This window comes from Talpa occidentalis, unplaced genomic scaffold, assembly GCF_014898055.3.
Source record: "Talpa occidentalis isolate TD23 unplaced genomic scaffold, MPIMG_talOcc4v2.1 talOcc4.8, whole genome shotgun sequence".
Taxonomy (NCBI): Eukaryota; Metazoa; Chordata; class Mammalia; order Eulipotyphla; family Talpidae; genus Talpa; species Talpa occidentalis.
Genome location: NW_023605194.1, coordinates 92,199,207 through 92,219,142, shown reverse-complemented (window position 1 = coordinate 92,219,142; position 19,936 = coordinate 92,199,207). Strand labels below are relative to the sequence as shown.

General features: G+C 38.1%; 1 protein-coding gene across 1 annotated transcript in view; it reads right to left on the bottom strand.

Moving 5' to 3' along the window:
* The window catches only part of USH2A (usherin), a 635,462-nt gene extending 618,040 nt beyond the window's left edge, over nt 1–17,422 (bottom strand). The window contains 2 exon segments of the mRNA XM_037497740.2: nt 13,372–13,537; nt 16,878–17,422. Coding sequence (XP_037353637.1) covers nt 13,372–13,537; nt 16,878–17,374 — 663 coding nt within the window. The 5' untranslated portion in view covers nt 17,375–17,422.
* Between the last annotated feature and the right edge of the window lie 2,514 nt (nt 17,423–19,936).

Here is a 19,936-nt window from a genome sequence, read left to right as displayed (position 1 = left end):
CAGGCAAAGCTATTTTAAACTTATAGAAGACACAAGCCCTAAAATACATTATTTAAAAGCAGCAGCAGATGAAGAAATGAAAACAGGAGGGTCACTGTACCAGGTAGTTAAGACTCACAGTAGTCGGGAGTTGACTGGATCACTGAAACAGAACACAAATTCCAGAAATAAACTCATACAAATATGTTCAATCAATACTTGACAAATAAGCAAAAGCAATTCACTAGAGCAAAGGGACCCTTCCCAACTAATGTTTCTAGGCATTTATCACAGAGAAAGGAAAACTTATGTTAACAAAAACCTACACACAAGAGTTTCCATTAGCATTGTTTGTAATAGAAAAAACTGGAAACAATGAGATGTATTTCCATTGCTGAATGGTTAAAGAAACTGTGGTACTTCAATAGCATGGACTACAATGCAACAATAAAAAAGAACTACTGATACACTCAAAACCTTAGATAAATTGCCATGGAATGAGCAGAGTGAAAAACCCTATCTTAGAAAAGTTACATATTGTGTGATGTCATTTATGTAATATTTTAAAAAGACAGAATTTTACAGATTAGTGGCTGCCAGAAGTTAGGCACCTGGAGCTGACATAAAGGAAAGAACAAGATGATGTGGTTAAAAAAGGATCCCTGAAACAAGAAAGAACTCAAAGAAACAACCTAATCTCGAAGCTCAAAGATCTAGAAAAAGAACAAAAAAAAACCCCAAAACCAGTAGAAGAAAAGAAATAATAAAAACCAAAGCAGAAATAAATGAAATTGAAACTAAAAAAACAATCCAAAAGATTAATGAAACCAAGAGCTGGTTCTTCGAAAAATTCAATAAAATAGACAAACCCCTAGCCAGGCTCACAAAGGAAAAAAGGGAGAAAGCACAAATAAACAGGATCAGAAATGAAAGAGGAGAAATCACAACGGACACAGCAGAAATAAAAAGAATAATCAGTAACTACTATGAAGAGTTGTATGGAAACAAGTTCAACAATCTAGAGGAGATGGACAAATTCCTACAACTCTACAATCACCCAAAGCTAGATAAAGAAGAAATAGAACACCTAAACAGACCAATTACAAGCAGCGAAATTGAAATGGTAATCAAAAACCTCCCCAAAAACAAAAGCCCAGGACCTGATGGATTTACAAACAAATTCTACCAAACATTCAGAGATGAATTGGTGCCTATCCTTCACAAACTCTTCCAAAAAATTGAGAAGGAAGAGACAATACCAAACACGTTCTATGAAGCCAACATTACACTAATATCAAAACCTAATAAGGACAACACAAAAAAGGAAAACTACAGGCCAATCTCCCTAATGAACACTGATGCAAAAATCCTCAACAAAATTTTAGCTATCAGAATCCAACAATGTATCCATAAGATAATTCACCATGACCAAGTAGGATTCATTCCAGGGACACAAGGATGGTTTAACATCCGAAAATCAATCAATGTTATCCAACACATCAACAAAAAGAAATATAAAAACCATATGATAATATCAATAGATGCTGAGAAAGCTTTCGACAAAGTGCAACACCCATTCATGATAAAAGCCCTTGAAATTCTTGGGATACAAGGAACATACCTCAACATCATAAAGGCCATCTATGAGAAGCCAACAGCCAGTATCATTCTCAATGGTGAAAAGCTGAAAGCAATTCCATTAAGATCTGGAACAAGACAAGGATGCCCACTCCCACCACTGCTTTTCAATATAATACTGGAAGTCCTAGCCAGAGCAATAAGACAAGAGAAAGACATCCAAGGAATCCAAATAGGAAAAGAAGAAGTCAAACTATCACTATTTGCAGATGATATGATAATATACATAGAGAACCCCAAAAAGTCCACAGAAAAACTAATTCAACTCATCAATCAGTTCAGTAAAGTGGCAGGATACAAAATCAACACGCAAAAGTCAGTAGCCTTCCTATACACAAACAATAAATCTGAAGAAGAAGAAATCAAAAAAACCATCCCTTTTATTATTGAAACAAAAAAAATCAAATATTTGGGAATAAATCTAACAAAAGAGGTAAAGGACCTATACAAAGAAAACTATAAAACACTGTTAAAAGAAATAGAAGAAGACACAAAGAAATGAAAAGACATCCCCTGCTCATGGATTGGAAGAATAACCATTATTAAAATGGCCATCCTTCCAAAAGCAATATACAGATTCAATGCTATTCCAATCAAAATTTCAATGTCATTCTTCAAAGAAATAGAACAATTATTGATGAAATTCATATGGAATCACAAAAAACCCCGAACTGCCAAAGCTCTCCTGAAAAAGAAAGAAGGGAATGGAGGCATCACACTCCCAGACTTCAAACTATACTACAAAGCCATAATCATCAAAACTGCATGGTATTGGAACAAGAACAGACATACAGACCAATGGAATCAAATAGAAAATCCAGAAATAAACCCACAGATTTATGGTCAACTAATCTTTGACAAAGGAGCAAAGACTATGCATTGGAGCAAAGAAAGTTTGTTCAATAAATGGTGCTGGGAAAACTGGGTTGCTACATGCAAAAGAATGAAGCTTGACCACTACCTCACACCATACACAAAAATCAACTCAAAATGGATTAAAGAACTAGACATAAGACTTGAAACCATAAAATATATAGAAGGAAATATAGGCAAAACACTACGTGATTTGCACATCAAAGACATCTTTACAGACACATCACCCAAAGCAGTGATAGTGAAGGCACAGATAAACAGCTGGGACTACATCAAATTAAAGAGCTTCTGCACAGCAAAGAGACGATAACAAAAACAAAGAGAAACACCACGGACTGGGAGAACATTTTTGCACCCAACACTAATGATAAAGGACTGATCACAAAAATCTGCAAAGAGCTGATGAGACTCAACAACAACAAAGAAAATAACCCAGTCAAAAAATGGGCAGAAGAGCTAAAAAGAAACTTCTCTGAAGAGGAAATGCAAATGGCCAACAGGCATATGAAAAAATGTTCAACATCACTTGTAATCAGGGAAATGCAAATCAAAACTACCATGAGATACCATCTTACACCAGTGAGAATGGCACATATTAAAAAAACTAGCAACAACAAATGTTGGCGAGGGTGTGGAGAAAAAGGAACTCTCCTGCACTGTTGGTGGGAGTGCAAACTGGTCCAACCACTATGGAGAGCTGTGTGGAGATTTCTGGACCTACTAAACATAGCTTTCATATGATCCAGCAATTCCACTCCTAGGTATTTACCCAAAGGACACAGAAACATCAATTCCAAAGAGCACCTGCACACCTATGTTTATAGCAGCACTGTTTACAATAGCTAAGCTTTGGAAACAGCCCAAATGCCCAAAAATAGATGACTGGATCAAGAAGATGTGGTACATATATACCATGGAATATTACTCAGCATTCAAAAAGATAAACACATGCAATTTGCAGCAACATGGATGGCGCTGGAAGGGATCATGCTCAGCGAAATAAGCCAAAAAGAAAAAGAAAAATACCGGATGGTCTCACTCATAGCAGGAATCTAGAAAACTTAAATAAGGGACCAGGAAAATGAATAACTATAAGAAAGTGAAAATCAAAATCAACAAAAACTATGAACCAGAGACACTTTTTGGGGGTGGGGGGTGGGAGGGGAGGGATTGGGGTCAGAATGGGGGGGTTGCAATTGTATGGGGAATATAAAAATAAAATTTATTATTAAAAAAATAAAATAAAAAAGGATCCCTGGGGTTGGCCTTACAGAGGGAGAACTGTGTTGTATCTAGACTATCCTGGAAATACAAGTCTATCCTTGTATAAAATTGTATAAAAACAGACACACACAAACAAGAAAAATGGGAAATATAACTAAAATGGGTAGATTGTATCAACAAGAGTATCTTAGCTCAGTACCCCACTATAGTTTTCAAAGCTGTTATCACTGGGGAGAATGGGTGAAGAGTGATCTCAGAGGATTATTTTCCACAAGTGTCTCTGAATCTATAATTATGATTTTTAAAAAAAGAATGTTTAAAGATAAACAAGGAAATAGATCCTATCCATACTGGACCTCTCCAAGATTGGGTTCCCCAGTTTTCAATATTTCTGGGTTTTTACTTCACTTTTGTATTTACAAAGTACTTCGCTTGTACTTTGCGATGCTTGACCTGAGATTGCTGCAGGTATTTTAGGGGCTTAAATTATAAAGGCCACCATTTGTCCCAGTGTTCCCACAGAATTCACCTCATTGGCATCTCACTATTTAGGCTTTTTTTCTCTCTCCATCATTTTCAACCCAAACTGGATCCACCTCCTCTCTACAAATTCCCTGAAGTGCCAACACCCCCAATATGTAACATGTAAATTCTGGGTAAAATAATTTGAACAGGTACAGGAATCTGCATTCTAGAAAACAAATCACATTGCACTGTATGTTCTAATCTGCACTTTCTTAGCCAACCGCCCACCCCTCCACTGAAACTGGCACAAAGGGACTGATTCTCTCAGCTCCCTGAGCTTTGCCTCTTCCTCCCCTCCCAAAACTCACATGCACGTATTCTGCACACTCATCACCCCACACACATACCCCACCTCTGCCCTGGAATTCCCACTTTCAGTCCTCCCTCTTCAAATTGAAAATCATGAACTTAAGTATAAACAAAAATGATTCTATTTTTTCTACTTTTAGAATATACAATTCAATTTGAGAATGGATGGTTTCATGGCATTTTCCTCCCTCATTTTTATTAATTTCTCAGTCATTTACATAACCATATACTTTTGGGAGTGTAGCTTCACACATCATTACATGCAAATACTTCACTCATCCTCCAATAAGCCCCCAGTTCAAATGCCCTAGATGAAATCCCTTTGGGACAAAATGGATGGATCTTGAGGTGATGCTCAGTGAAATAAGTCAAAACGTGAAAGACAGATACTGGCTGATCTCACTCACTTGTGAACTTTAAATAATCAAAGACAACAAACTGTCAAAGAGCAGCAAAATTCATTCATAAAGTCTGTGAAAAATATTTCATGCAATCTATAGCAAGCAGAATATTACTTTTCCTGACATGTATTTTACATATATATGTGCACATAGTTATATCAAGTATATAAAATATTATAGTTTTAACTTTAAATATAAATTTTTTCACTGCTATAATTACAAGATTAGCAAACCTATAAAAGCCTGTAATTTTTGAAAAACTTAATATTTTTATTTTAACTAATCTTTCTTTGGTTTACAGATGTGTTCTGAACATCTGGTATCTTGAACATATGCTCTTATTATGTATCCAAAACAATAGAGCTGCTTAGTGTACTTTTGAATGTTGCATTATAGAGAGAGAAATATCAAGGGATACAGTATGGGAAAATAAAACTATTCAAGCCCATGTTCAAATAAAGTCATATTCTCTATTCCATTACCGAGTGAAACATACCATAGGCCAAATTCCGCCCCAGGTTATGTGCATGCAGTTCTCTCTGTCTTAAGTGGGAATTGTTCATGTATAACTGGAAGTATCAGTTAGCCCTTTGGGCACAAAACTGCCTCCCCTCAAAAACAGCAAAAATTATTTGTCTCATATTTGGCTTTTAGATGAAAGTGATTGAATATGAATGACAATCCCATTAGATAATACTGGTTTATAAAGCACTACCATCAAATTTTAACCATGGCAAATTTGACAGAATTACCATGTTGGCATTTCCAAGACTAGAGATTGTTAAAACAAATAAGTAGACACTGGAAAATACTCTTTACAGCACTTTTCAGTTTTAGTAGCATATGTAATAAATTTCACTATAGCATTTGTATATAGCTTTTTTTATATGTTGTACCTTTTATAGCTATTGGCCGAGAGTCTATTTCCTAAAAAGAAAAATTGCTAAATCTTCACATATCAGTTTCCAAGTTTAAATGTTAATTTATTCACAACTTGCTTTAGATCATGATAGGAGGTTTTTCTATAGGAACATTCTTATTGACCTTAAATTTTTGCTATGAAATAAGAGACTAACATTCTAATCTAAAAATAAAAAACATAGTAATGTGAAATAAGAAAGCACCTATCAGATAAGCGAAACTTTTTGTAGTATATACACTAATGGCTTAAATCAGTTGCAGAAAGATTGGATTAGGAGTGGGTGAAAAATCATGGGAAAAAAGGAAAACTTCACAGCTCTCTGTAATACTCTTTTCCAGCCTTTTTTTATTTATGCATGATACATTTCTAAGAAATTCAGACCCCCCACTCTTACAGGTGTCATTTACACGTTCATCTGTTCCTGCTGTATAGAATTTCTTCTTTTCCACCTATTAAAAATCCTTTTGTCTTTCAGAATTAACTCACATCTTGCCTTCTTCATACAGCTTTCCTGAAATGCCTGAATTGGCATTTCCCATCTTGAATTCTGATTATTTTATTACACACTTTTTAATCCACCACGGAAGGCTTATAGAGAGGGAAGTATTTTAAGGGTAGTAGAAATTTCCCAACAATGCTGAGTTCTATCGTTGAACATTATTGTCCTGAGACAGTCCAGCTCATATGTACTGAGTATCAAATATCCAATTCACTTTCAGAGTTTCCACTGGGGCAAAGGAAACCGTTCTCTGTACAAATAGCCAAGCCAGGAATCTGGATTCATCAACAACTCCCTTGCCTTACCCTCCACATTCCTTCCATCACAAAGCCCTTTGTTTTAAATTCCTAAATGCTCTCAGTGCTGACCAGGCCTCTACATATTTACTGGTGCCATGTTAGTTGAAGGGATATGGAACAACTCACTTGGGCAATGAAAATCACCTGATAAGTTTTTCTTTTTTGATCTCACACAAAACTGCTTTTTTGTGCAAATAGAATAATCTCAGGAAAAGAAAATCAGCTCATGTCATCTACTTTCCTAACTTCCCCTCTCTCCCCATCCCCTACCCCCCACATAAAATATTTCAACAGAGTCCACTGGAAAATGTGAAAGCTCTCCAGCAGTGCTCTTTAATGTCTCACATTTCCTGGCCTCATTGTAGGTGATAGTCCCCTTCACCTGCAGCACCTCCCCACACCGGTCTCTTATCTTCTCATAGGCAACATATAACCTTTTAGAAAAGGGCATTTGCACTTGGTTGCTATGTTGTACAGAAATTTCTTCCTGACTTTTTTTGTCTAGTTGAATTTTAGTCACATGTTGTTAAACAGCTAACTTGGGACACCCCCACGGTACCCCTAAGAAGAGATTGAAGTTTTAGCCCCCAGTGCCTATATATGTGAACTTATTTGGAAAGTATCTTTGCTTCTGAAAATGCAATAATGTTAAGATAAACTTACTGAATTAACGCATACACAAAGGGAGAAGGGGGCTACTTAATAATAGACACAGAGATCAGCATGTTATGGCTAAAAGCGAAGAATTGCTGGCAGACAGAAGAGGCTAGAAGCAGCAGAGAAGGAAACTTGCCTGCAGGATTCAGAGAGAGCAAGCCTTGTGGTGACTGTGACTTCAGCTTCCTACCCTCCAGAATTGAGACAATAATCTTCTGTTTTTATGCCACCCAGCTTATAATTTTATTCCAGGCAGGCCTAGAAAACTAAAACACACATTATTTCTTCAAGTAAGACTTCCTTGGGTTCAGATATTTGCTCAAGACACAGCACACATCAGTTATAATTTTGCTTTCACTGGTGTGATTATCCGATTGTCTTTTCCTCCCAGTCGACTCGAAGCTCCATCAGAGCTGGGGCTTACAGAATTTAAAGTGTTATCAGACATCATTTCCTTCACATGTCACATTCATAGTATAAACTAAAAAGGTCAGATTTATCTTTGTCCCCAAGTTACAACAGGCATCTAACATTTCGAGACATAACATAATTTTCCCAGGGTTACACAATTCTTAGTGAAATGTCAAGAATTAAAGTCCTGCTGTCTGACTAAATGTTTTCTTTTCTACTGTATGGTGAGGGAAAGAATTGGACTTTTGATGGTGAACTTAATGTGGTATGTACAAAAGTTGATTAATAATGATGCAATGCTGAAACATAATAAGGCAATGCTATTTCAACAATAAAATGCAAAATACAGAGACTAATGTTTACTCAGATGGTTTTACCTCTTCCCACAGTCAATGAAGATGATTCTCCCCTTCTTGCTTCTATTGCATCCTAACAAAGTTTAGTTCTGTAGGGTATAGATCAGATGCTCAAGATGTGTTAAGTGGAATATTCCCTTTTTAAAACACTGTAGTCTCTCCTGACTGATATCAGTCATATTGATCCAAAGTAGAATTTTCTATAAAACTGCATTCTATTTTGCATTTACACCACTGTATCAATGAGGGTTAGGGTTGTGAAATCAACTGATTTAAGTTATGTATAGAAATCATGTAAATATGTGAAGCATTATAAATATTTATAACATAAATATGTCCAAACATGTCTAAAAATTAATTTGTATTTACATTACAAATATGTATTTTCAGCTCTTACATTTTTGACAAGGGTCTTCACAGTGACCTAGGTTTATGGTAATTTATTATCATTTAATTAAAGGTCAGACAAACTTGAGATTATAAATTTAGAGTAATTTAACCTTCCTGGAGCTCATTTTTCTCATCTCTATAATGGAGATAATACAAGCCAATGTCAGAGAGCTATTATTAACATTTGAAAATTAAGCATGTACAAAGTTAATACAGTGCACATAATCAGGGCTCAATAATGGCAGCTATTATTATCATCATTTTTAACTGATTATTCTGAAAAGCTTCATTAAATTCTATTGATCCCTACTTAGTTTTGAAAAATCTTAAACTATTGAACCAACTTGGGGGATACTCAGCTGGCTGCAAACTGGCTTTGCACAAATAAATACACACATACACATATAAATAGAGTTACAAGAAACGAACTTGATAAAGGAAAGAAATGTATAGCTTCAGATCCACTGAATGGGGATTGAGGCAGTTTTCTCCTGAGAACCCAGGTATAAGTTTACTGACCAGAACGAGGAATCTCCCATAAGGCTTCAAGGGAAGTTTATGTTCCTTCAAATCAATGGGGATATGAAAATGCCTTTATAAAGTGTGCACATGGGCATACACTACAGAGATTAATTGAGAGACGTGGTGTAACTATTCTAACAAATGTTGGCTAAATCGCATTTTCCTTTTCTCCAGACTATCAATAGTTTTCCTTTTCCAGATTGAATACATACATCAAAGGAACATATTTCATGAACAAACGATGATCATGAAAATCCTATTCTTCATCTATCGATTCCTGAAACTTTATTTACCCATGTGATTTTCCCTCCAGTGTGTCAGATTACAACTGCTCTTTCCACACAATTGTACTTCAAACTATCTTTGGCTCTTGAATTGTCAGTGTATTAAGGAGACTTAAGAATACTGAAAAAACCTGAATGACCCCATTGCTAAGCCATTTCTTGGCTCCATAGTTGCTGTAATTCATCAGCTTCAATTATAGTAATTGTTTTACTGCATTTCAGTATAATTCCTGAATAATAACTACATAATGCTTTTTTGATACTACTTGTCCTATAAAATATGTGGAATTGCTGAAGGGAAAAAGTATTTCCATTGGAAGCTCTGAGATTTTCCTTTTAAATTATACGCAACTAAATGCAAATACATGGGGCCTCCCTGGTGGCCCAGGGGTGAAATCTCAGGGCTACAACTGTGAAGGCCCACTGCAATGGCCTGAGCTGGATTCCTGGCCAGAGAGCTAAAGCACATGGTACAGCAGACCTGTCCTGTCTCACCCTCTGCTGCCCTCAGCAGTGTAATTCAGCAAATTTGCCTATTCTGCTCCCCATTCTGTCTCTGGTGAATCCTCTCACTCCTCTCAGCCCCCCACCTCTAGCCTGTATCCCAGTTCTTCTATGCAAAAATAAATAAAACCTTCAAGCCCAATTTAAAAAAAAAGTGAATACACTTCCAAGCTGTTTTACCTACCAATCCATAGCAAACTGACATAAAATCCCCTCATGTATTTCAAAACTTCTTTAAAAGGAAACTTCTTTAAAAGAAAATCAAGTGATTTCTTATATCAACCACAGTGTGTGCTGATTCAGTATGAAAACTGAGCTTAAAAAAAATGCTAATGTTATCAGTGTTCCCCATTTGATAATAAAAAGTCAGAATTGATTTTTTCCAGTTTTAGTACAAAAATATGACATAACGAATTTCAGCTTGATATAATTTGAAATAGCCAATATAATAAACCCCAAAGTGAAATTTAAATTGCCAATCGTGTCAGATTCCAGTCCCTGAATGAATATTAATTTAAAAACTAATCATTTTCCAACAGGTTGAAGCTTCAAAATGCTAGTTCTTGAATAAAAACTATTAGATCCATCACTATAATATTGGGCTTTTTTTTTGTTTAAGAAATTAGACTTCCAATATTCAGAATGTCTGCTTCTTCACAGCATCTTTTTTGCCCAGGGATTTAATTATTTAAAACTCATTTCTTTTTTTCTGAATTTAGAATTTTGAAATTAGAATTCTGATTTTACCGATGGGAAGCTGATACTGAGTCAGCTGTCTGAGGTAAGTTGAACCAATTCCATGAGTAAAGTCATGTGTTTTACATATGTACATATACACACATATAGTATGTACACACACACCCATACAAATTCACTGACTTGTGACCACGTTGAACTGAATAAACACACACATTAATTACAAACTTGCAATTTGAAAACTGACTAAGCAGATTATTAATTATATGTTCCATCTTATGCAGAGCATAGTAGAAATTCCTAATCCTAAAATCCAACAGAATCCAGGATGCACTACCTAATAATACAACAGTATGTAAATTACATTTCATAATTAAATATTTTCTTTGCAGTTATACAGTAAAAGAGATGCAAGTTGCACTGGTGCAAAGCTTGCCCATAAAATCTACCCAAATAAAATGTGCCTGTTTAATACCAGGCAAGTGGAGGAAGCAGGAAAAAAGTAGAAGCCTCATCTTGAGCTACAGGAGCTCTGTCACTACCTACACATCCCAATACAGCTTGACAGGGCACCATACTTTAGTGGTGCCTCACTCTATACTCATGTTTTTATGCAGAAGTCAAGGACACATGATTTTGTCCCTCAGCTAAATTGTAAAATTATATACACTATAATAAGGAAAGCAAGGAAGTGAATTTGTTGGCTTACAGAGTAGAATTCCCTGAAACAGATTTCCCTTCGTGGAATCTCTTGTCCTCACTACTTTGTAACAACTTTCAGGAATGAACACATTCCCTATTGAACCTCTATAACAGGAAGCATTATCAATTTCAGAATAAATCTTAGATATAGTCAAGCTGGTGTCCAATGTAAAGGAACCCTTAGCAGATTTTTAAATTGAAAGCCAAAAATAGCTTGAGAATTTTCATTTGCATAAACCCAGCATCTCCTAATGCCAGCTACCTGAAACCATTCAGACAAATGCTATGTGAAGAAAAGACCAATCTGAAAGATTTTCTGAAAGTTGTGTCACTGTTCAGTCCTGCGGTTTTAATGGAAAATGTGGACTACGCCCCCCCCAAAAAAAACTTATGTAAAAATAAAGTAGATAAATTGGAAAGGACAAGTTTTCTCTTTATAGTCAACAGATATGAAATAAAGCAGTCTCATTAAATCATAACTACAGTAACCTTTTCTTGAAAGAAGGGTAAGATTTAAAGATGTATAAAGAATTTTTGCCTAAACCCGGAAATGACTCATATTTGACAAGTATTGAAATGATAATGTTGATTCAATAGGCACACTAAGAGCATTTTATCCCCAGGAGAGTAATTCAGTCATGGTTAAGTTCTTCACATTTAGATTTTAAACTTTCTTTGTAAAAGCATTTAACTTACTACTGTCTGCTAAAACATGGCACAGTTTCACAGATGAGGCAAAAGAAAGGCCAGTGAAAAGAATATTTTTATCACTGTTGATACAAAAAATATACAACACACACATCTGGTTAGCACTTTCTGCAGACTCCCTGTCTTTAGCAGTTGCTGTTTCTCCATTTGTCACATTATAACCCAATTCTCCTGTACTCATCAGTGGTAGTGTGTAGAATGGGCTGCTTGAAGACCACTTGTTTGCTAACCACCAAACAAAGGACAAGTGAGCACTGGTGCACTGAAGCCATCAGCACCAAACAAGACCACCCTCTTGGAGGATTTTCTATCCCAGCAGCATGGACATGCTGCTCCCTGCCAACCACATTTTCTGTACTCACATCCCAACAAAATCTGAGTAGACAAGGCACAGCACGCTGATTCAGTATTACTAAGTATACTGAATATATCCTCCTATAGAAATCAGTCATTGCTACCTCTCTGTGTTTATAATTGTCTTCCTGTGACTTTTAAGACACTGCTATGCAAATTACATGGCAAAATTTTAGTTATAATCTGGGAAAATGAAGGTATGTACAAAGTGTATTGATAGCCTCAAGAACAATATCTATGCTAAAACAAACTTTAAAGCCAAATAGCAATTCCCAAGACCTTCTAAGGAAGTCACCTCGCTCCCTGCTTCAGGGTGGAAACATGTGGGAACTCAAAAATGACTGTCAATACGAATGAGGATGCAGTGGAAACAGGGTCCATGTCAACCCCTGTCTAGACGACCTTGTGGGAACATATACTGGAACTGAGCACTCTGGAGGCCTGCTATGAATGGCAAGGGAGCTCTTGGCTGCAGTGGGCTATTCTAGATCCCTGCGGAAACAAAAGAGTAAGCTGCATCTCTATTCTAAGGAGAGTAAAGTAGCAGACATCTCACAGTTATCTCAGCCTTTAGCAGCTTCTAAGGTTAATACAAACTGCAGTGGACAACTCAAGTAATAATATAACACCTTCTGAGTGTCTCAAGTGTCAAGTTCAGTAGCTCTAAGGTCAACATCTTAATGCAACCGCCAAATTTTATTCTCATCTTCAGATGCTATTTGAGAAAGACAGCTGTAAAAACCAGGCAGGAGTTTTAATGCTGCTGTGATGAGTAAAATTACTACTAGATACCAGAAGAGCCCCAACATATTTTTGAACAAAATAAAATACACTAATCAAATAAAACAAAACTTTCCTGAGGATTTTAGTCCAAAAAAGCATTGTCCTAAGCTTTCGTGAGTGCTTTTAAAAACAACTTTGGGGAAGGGAGGAGAATGCTGCTTTACCAGGATATACATCATGAGATAATTATTTTTTTTTTAATTGTCATCATTTACACGTCCTAGAAATCTCGACGATACTGCTTTCGGTTTTCTTGGGAGACACCATGTGAAGGAAAGAAAGGGAGAGAGATCCCTGTGTTTAACCAAATGTTAAATACTTTTTATTTTACTCACCTGCACACTGAGATGAATCCATCTCTTCACAAGAATTCTCCCCAGTGTCATTATTTTTATTGGAGGCTGCAAACCATCTACCGTGCGATAATGAAACATGGTCTCTTTCTCGGATAATGTGAGTTTGAACACCGTCTGCCCATCCACTGTCTTTTCTATGACATACCTTAAGAAGCAACCAGAAAAGAGAAAGGTCAGCATCCAACCAAAAAACCAGCTAAGGCACTGTGCAGTGACAGTGGTGTGAAAACGACCCCAAACTCCACTCAAAAGAGGGCACTATGAAAAAGCACACAAATGTCATTCCACTGAGAGCCAGCTTTTGTCCAATTAAGAAGCCCATTGATTTCAATAAAACAGAGTTATTTACAAAATACTCCCCAGCACCTCCACATCTTTATTAGAGATTCATGATAGGAACTAAAGTAGTTGAGTCGTCCTACAAAGCTAACACTTAGTCCACTCTCTAAGTGATTTTTTTTTTTTTTCTAGGACATGGCATGAAGCACTAGATCCTGCTTGGGTGGAGAGTCACTGGCCAAACCTTCATCACTGTCTTTTTGTTTTGTTTTTTTTTTTTTTAATGTAAAGAGAATTTAGTGTACTTAGAAGGCTCCAAACTGTCAGCCCTGGAGTCAGAATCACTCTATCTAATTCCCCTGATGAAATGGAATGTCGGTACTGCACACTAAGTGGCCAAAAACCAGTCGGTGTCTGTGTGATGAGTAGAGACTCCCCATGGCCACACAACCCAGCTGAAGCTCTGAGACAGCACTGATGCTCTGGCATGAGAGGTAATCCTGCCTTCTAAGAATGCAGTGCAATAACAGTCACAGTGTCAAGGAATTTTCAGAAAATATCTAGGTCTTGTGTCAGGCCAGTGCTGCCTCAGTCATGACACCAATGACTTCCCATAGGATTGTGAAGACAGAAAGGAGTTTGGTCAACAGCAAACCCTCAAAAAGTCATGAGTCAGGGATCAAATTGAGTAGGAAGCATCAGAGAGCAAAGGATAGCCTGGGACAATCAAGAAATCACTGCTCATTATATTTTAAAACTTCCCTTAAAGGCACATTTTCCACAAATTACTCCCACTCATTTGCATTTACTCTTTCCCAGAGTTAAGAGATATAAATAAGATTGCAGAACAACCCTTAACAATCACTATTTTACTGTCACTGCCTTACTGTATTTTGTATGTATTTTTGGTTATAAACTTCTGAGGGCAAGGATAATTTTAATTTAGACAAATAGGTATAATTGATATAAAGGTTCTGTGAGTAGTAGAAATAAAGGTTGACCGAATTTCTACAGTGATTTATTTAACCCTTTAGTAGGTGAGCATTTCCAAGCCACTGGAAGGAGAGATTGTCTTTATCCCTTGCCCCTGGGTCTCAAACAATCTAAGAATAGTTTGCCACTATTAGTTTCTCTTGAGTTTAAATCTACAAGTTAGAATTTGACCATTACTCAAGAATGTATTTACTAAATGCAAGCTTATTTCCCCAAGCTTACTGAAAATGCATTTCTTAATATGTTATTGATTATCTTCCTTGCTATTTTGTTTGCTTGTAAACATACTAGCTTTGGTAGATAATGAATGTGAGAGGCAGGCAGGTAGCAAAATATTTAGGAACTGGATTTATTCTGCTCCTGGATAAACAATAATTGGATAATCCATGTTTTGTTTGTTTTACTTATCTAGTGCAAACACCCGAAATTCCCCCCAATTCCCATAGGCATCTTAGTTTTTGAGAATGGAAATGACCTTGATGCATGGAACACTCAAGACCACACACCATGTGCTACTGTCTCTATTAATAATACTTCTCTAACTTATTTATACCAAATGATATCAACAGAAAACAAATCTGGTAGAGACATATTCCTTGGGAAAAGTTTAGGAAAAAATATTTTATCTGAGCTATTTATCAACAGAATTTTTTATGACTTTTGGGACACTAGTTACATAAATTGAGTAGACTGAATTTACTAACATTTCCAACAGTAAGAAAAGAGGGTTTTCTTTTATAGGAGATACAGAAATAGGGACAATGGTTTGTGATTTCTTTCAAAAAAAAAAAAGTATGCCAACTTTCATTTGGAAAATTAAAGCTAAACAGCAAAAATGTTTAAGTCATATTTGCTTACCAGAAAAGACTTTTCTGGTTTGTTTCACACATTTTTAGGTATTTGATTAACACTCTAACACAGAAAATATCACAAGAGGCAAGAGCTACAAAGAAGAAAATAAGTAAAATGCATCAAAATTGTCCTATAGTTTCCAGATTGAGTCTCAACACTGAGAGGAAACACATAGGTTACCAGCTGAAGAAACTATTACAGAATGAGAAACAGGTGACTATGTTAACTAAATAAAGGATGTTCAGGAAGCTCCACTCCATACTGGCCAAAGAAGTGCCACAGGGGTCAAGTGACAGAAAAATTCCTGAGAACGTCATACTTACTGTACATTTCCTAACCAGCTGGAAAAGGAAAACATCACAAGATTAAAAAAACTAAAAGTTTCCTTTTCCAATAAGGAGTTTCATTCAACTATTTGACTCACATTATTGAACATCTTCCATATATCAAGTAAACACGTCTTCCCTGGAAGATAAGGATACATAAGGCACAGTCCTAAGCCCTCAGAAAGCAGTCTGCCTAGTGAAATTTTTACACTTTTGCAAGGGCTGCTTGTTTACAATGAACCTAGACCAAGAACAAAAGTATCAGTGATTTGTATTCTAGGCTTCCCCCAGATGCAAAAGTAGAATGTTCCTCTGAAATGTTTCCCGGTCAAAATGGCATAAAGTTACATGCAAAAATTTTGAGTGAGTGTGCTTAGAAATCCCCTAAAATAACCTACCAAATCATATCAAATAACCCATAAAACCTAAACCAACACTACCATCTAGTTAAAAGCAGGAACGCTGTGACAAAGACACAGCCTGTATAAAGTAGTTCTGGGAAAAAAGCTTGGCGGGGCCAGTCTCGCTGCTGGGGGCACTGCTGTCCCTACAACAGCTGCTGCAAAACTCACACTGATGCTCTTGTCACTTTCACCTGCTATAAAAGTAAAACACCCCGGCCCAATCTTTTTGAATTTCTTTGGTTAGCAAAAACCAGTTCTAATGCAGGTCTTTTGTAAAAGCTATGTGGTGGGATGTACAGGGGAAACCTGTATTCATCTCCCTGCCTCAAAACTCTGAAGGACCAGACCAGAGATTCAGCTACACTATTAGGAAATAAATGTATCCACATAAACGTACATTTTTTTTGAATACTTACTGCCTCTGTGGAAAAGAGAAAAAATTTTAACTTAGGAAAAAAAATGTTTGGAACATAAACTTGAGTAGGGAAGAGCAACATAGGGGTCAGCTCTCTGTGGTGAGACTTCCACAGGGTTAGCCTTTACAATTGGTCTGGAATTCAAGTTGCCATCAGCTTCAGTACTACTGATTTCTCAGGACCCTAGGAAAACTTATACTGGCACCACTACTTACGTTACACCTCCTTGCTCAGGTTTCAGCCGCACGGCCATAGTAAATGATGCCGCCAGCCTTGCAGAAGGAGAAGAAAAGCAATTCTTGTGATTTCCAAAAATAAAACTGCTAGAACGGCTATGACAGCTGGGAGGCAGATCATTCTCATGTACGGAGAGGCAGCTCCCAAGGTCCAGGAAGAAGAGGACAGTGTAGGCTGGGGGTGAGGACCTGACTGGACAATGCTGAACACAAATGCTCTGGGTGCAGAACCGGTTACTTCCCACAGCAGCAGAGCCATGACAGAACATGCTTCTATTCAGGATCCCATAGGTTGCCTGGCTTGGTACAATGGACACATTCTTGAAGGCTCCCACATTCTCTAGCCTTGGAAAAAGGCCCTGCGAGTCAGCTGACCATATGGAAGCAAAATAGGCGAAGAGCAATGCTTCAGTTAGGCGAAACCAGAAGCCCAAGCCAGTGCAAGAGGCAGGTGATTCATGTTTACAGAAAAGCATTCTCCTCCTGATCAAGTGGCCCTAAATAAGTAATAAGGCCCACGCCACTCGCCAGCAACACTTGAAAGCAGGCTGCTTTAAGGGACACGGAGATGCTCCATTTTCGGGAAACTGCAGGCACGTTTTCACAACTAGGTGAGACCAAAGGTGTTCGCAGTGGTGACAAAGACATGAGCAGCCCTGGTGTCTAGGAAGCAAAAACAGTGTCAAGGAAAAGCTTGAGTTCACCCTAAACAAAGAGGCCTCTGAACCCTGGAGCCGAAACAACTCAAAAACATTTTGAAGGGGCCCCCCTGGTGGTGCAAGGGGTTAAGAACCACACTATGAAGCAATCTGCAGCCTCTGCAACATGAGTTTAATCCCAGGCCAGCCAGGGAGTAACCCACATGGCACAGCAGACCTCTCCTGTCTCGCCCGCTGCTCCCCTCAGCAGTTATTTCAGTCATTCTGCCTGTTCAGTTACCCACTCTGTCTCTGGTGAATCCTCTCACACACAACCTCCCTACCCCCGCACATCTCTGGCCTGTAGCCCACCTCTTGTATGCATAAATAAATAAACCCTTAAAAAATTTTTTCAAGTACATGTCCAGAAGGAATGACTCATCCTCTTGGTAAATACTCATCCTTCATTTTAGTGGTCTAATCAAGCTCTTTAAGAGTCCATGGGGCACCAGGGTGGATACATGCATCTCCTACACATTTTTATTGCTGTCTTTCTCTGATGGGTCCCCCACCCCAGGGAAGAAGCTCCCCAGCTCTGCTTCACAAGGTGGAGAAGGGAATGGGGTTCCTCGCCATGTGCACTGCATGTGGCAGCTCGGAGCTAACCTGCAGATGTCTCAGGAAAGCTGGCAGAGCACTTGGGGCCTCCCCCACCACTGGGTGGGCAGCAACTTTAAGCTAATAGAAAAGCTGATTAGCAACCCAACACCATCTGTCCTGCCTGCGCCTTAGCATTACAGTATTGAGCAAATGTTTGTGTCAGTGCACCTCTTAAGGCCAAGTCTTTGGAGGGTCAATATGGGCCCCTAATACTGTGTAAGTAATTGTATTGCGAAATAAGGGGAGTTACCATTTCTTTATTGCATTGCAGCCAGTCCCCTCAGTGTGACAAATGGCTCTTCCTGGACTGCTGTCCCTTGTTGCCTGGCAACACTGTAGTAACCCCCGTGACTCTCAGCAAACAGGCCACAGCAGCAAGAAGGTGGCAAGGGAGACTTGGCTACCAAGGTAAGGGATTCTGCACAGCAAACTCTTGGTTACCTGAAACTCACAGCGCAGTCAGCTTGGGGGCCAGCCTGGAACTGAGCTCCTGAGCTCCCAGCAGGTGCTCCCAGCAGCAAGAGAACGGGGGCGGGGCCAGGCCTAAGGAATTTTAAAGTAGCAGCACACCTGCTCCAATAACCCTGGCTGGCTCCTCCCCTAACCGTCCCCCTCATTCATGCACCTCAGTCCACTAAATCTTATCATCAGAACAATTGCCATCATGCAGCAGAAACATAGTGATTTCCAAGGCTCTCTCTTTTTTCTGAGGTACAAATAGACTGATACCATGGATGGAAGTTTCATTGACTACCCAATTTTTAGTGCATTCTTTATTACAGGATACCCTCTGCTAAATGCACATGCCTCTCTAGATGATGAGCAGGATCTGATGGGATTTTAGAGTAGCCTTGGGAAGACCAGGGATTATTACAGAAGCAATGGGACTGCTGATTTTTCAGCTGCCCAGCTGGAAAAATGTGTTTTATGGAGGCCTGTTTGGTATCAATTCTATGTAGTTTTATGACATTCTAAATTCCCTTTTTTCTACCATCCGGGATGTCTAATCCTAGATGAGAAAGAGTCTAAAATGGCTACTACCTCTATCCTCCCATTTTTATCTTAAAAATGAAAAACTTGTTTGGGGAACAACCAGGCCAGTGTGATTTTTTTTTCTATATGTTATCAGATTTCGAGAAAGGTTTAGAAATGAAAGCCATGTTTGTATAGTTTTTCTTGGTAGCAAGACAGCCAGACAAACCCAAAATGTCTTCTCTCGCATTTCATTTCTCTCACAAGAGAGACCTGGAACCCAAAACCCTTTCATGTGTCAACTTTATCAACTCGGACTGGGTGCTGCCAGGGGAGAGTTTCTTTACCTTTTGTCAAAGAAATGCACTTCTCTACTTCTTGATTATTTCAATCTTACCAGGAAAATTTTGTATTAAAAACACATTTGGGGCCTCCCTGGTGGCATAAGGAGTTAAGATGCAACCTATGAAGCTATTCACAGCCACTGCAGCATGAGTTCGATCCCCAGCCAGGGAGCAACCCACATGGCACAGCAGACCGCTCCTGACTCACCCACTGCTCCCCTCAGCAGTGTATTTTGGTCAATCTGCCTGTTCTGTTCCCCACTCTGTCTGTGGTGAATCCTCTCAACCCCCATACCTCTGGCCTGTACCCCGACTCTTGTATGCTTAAAGAAATAAATCTTTAAAAAATAATAGAAATAAAAAATAAAAATACACTTTAATGTAATAGCTAATATTTGGGAACGTATACTTAGGAAGACAGATC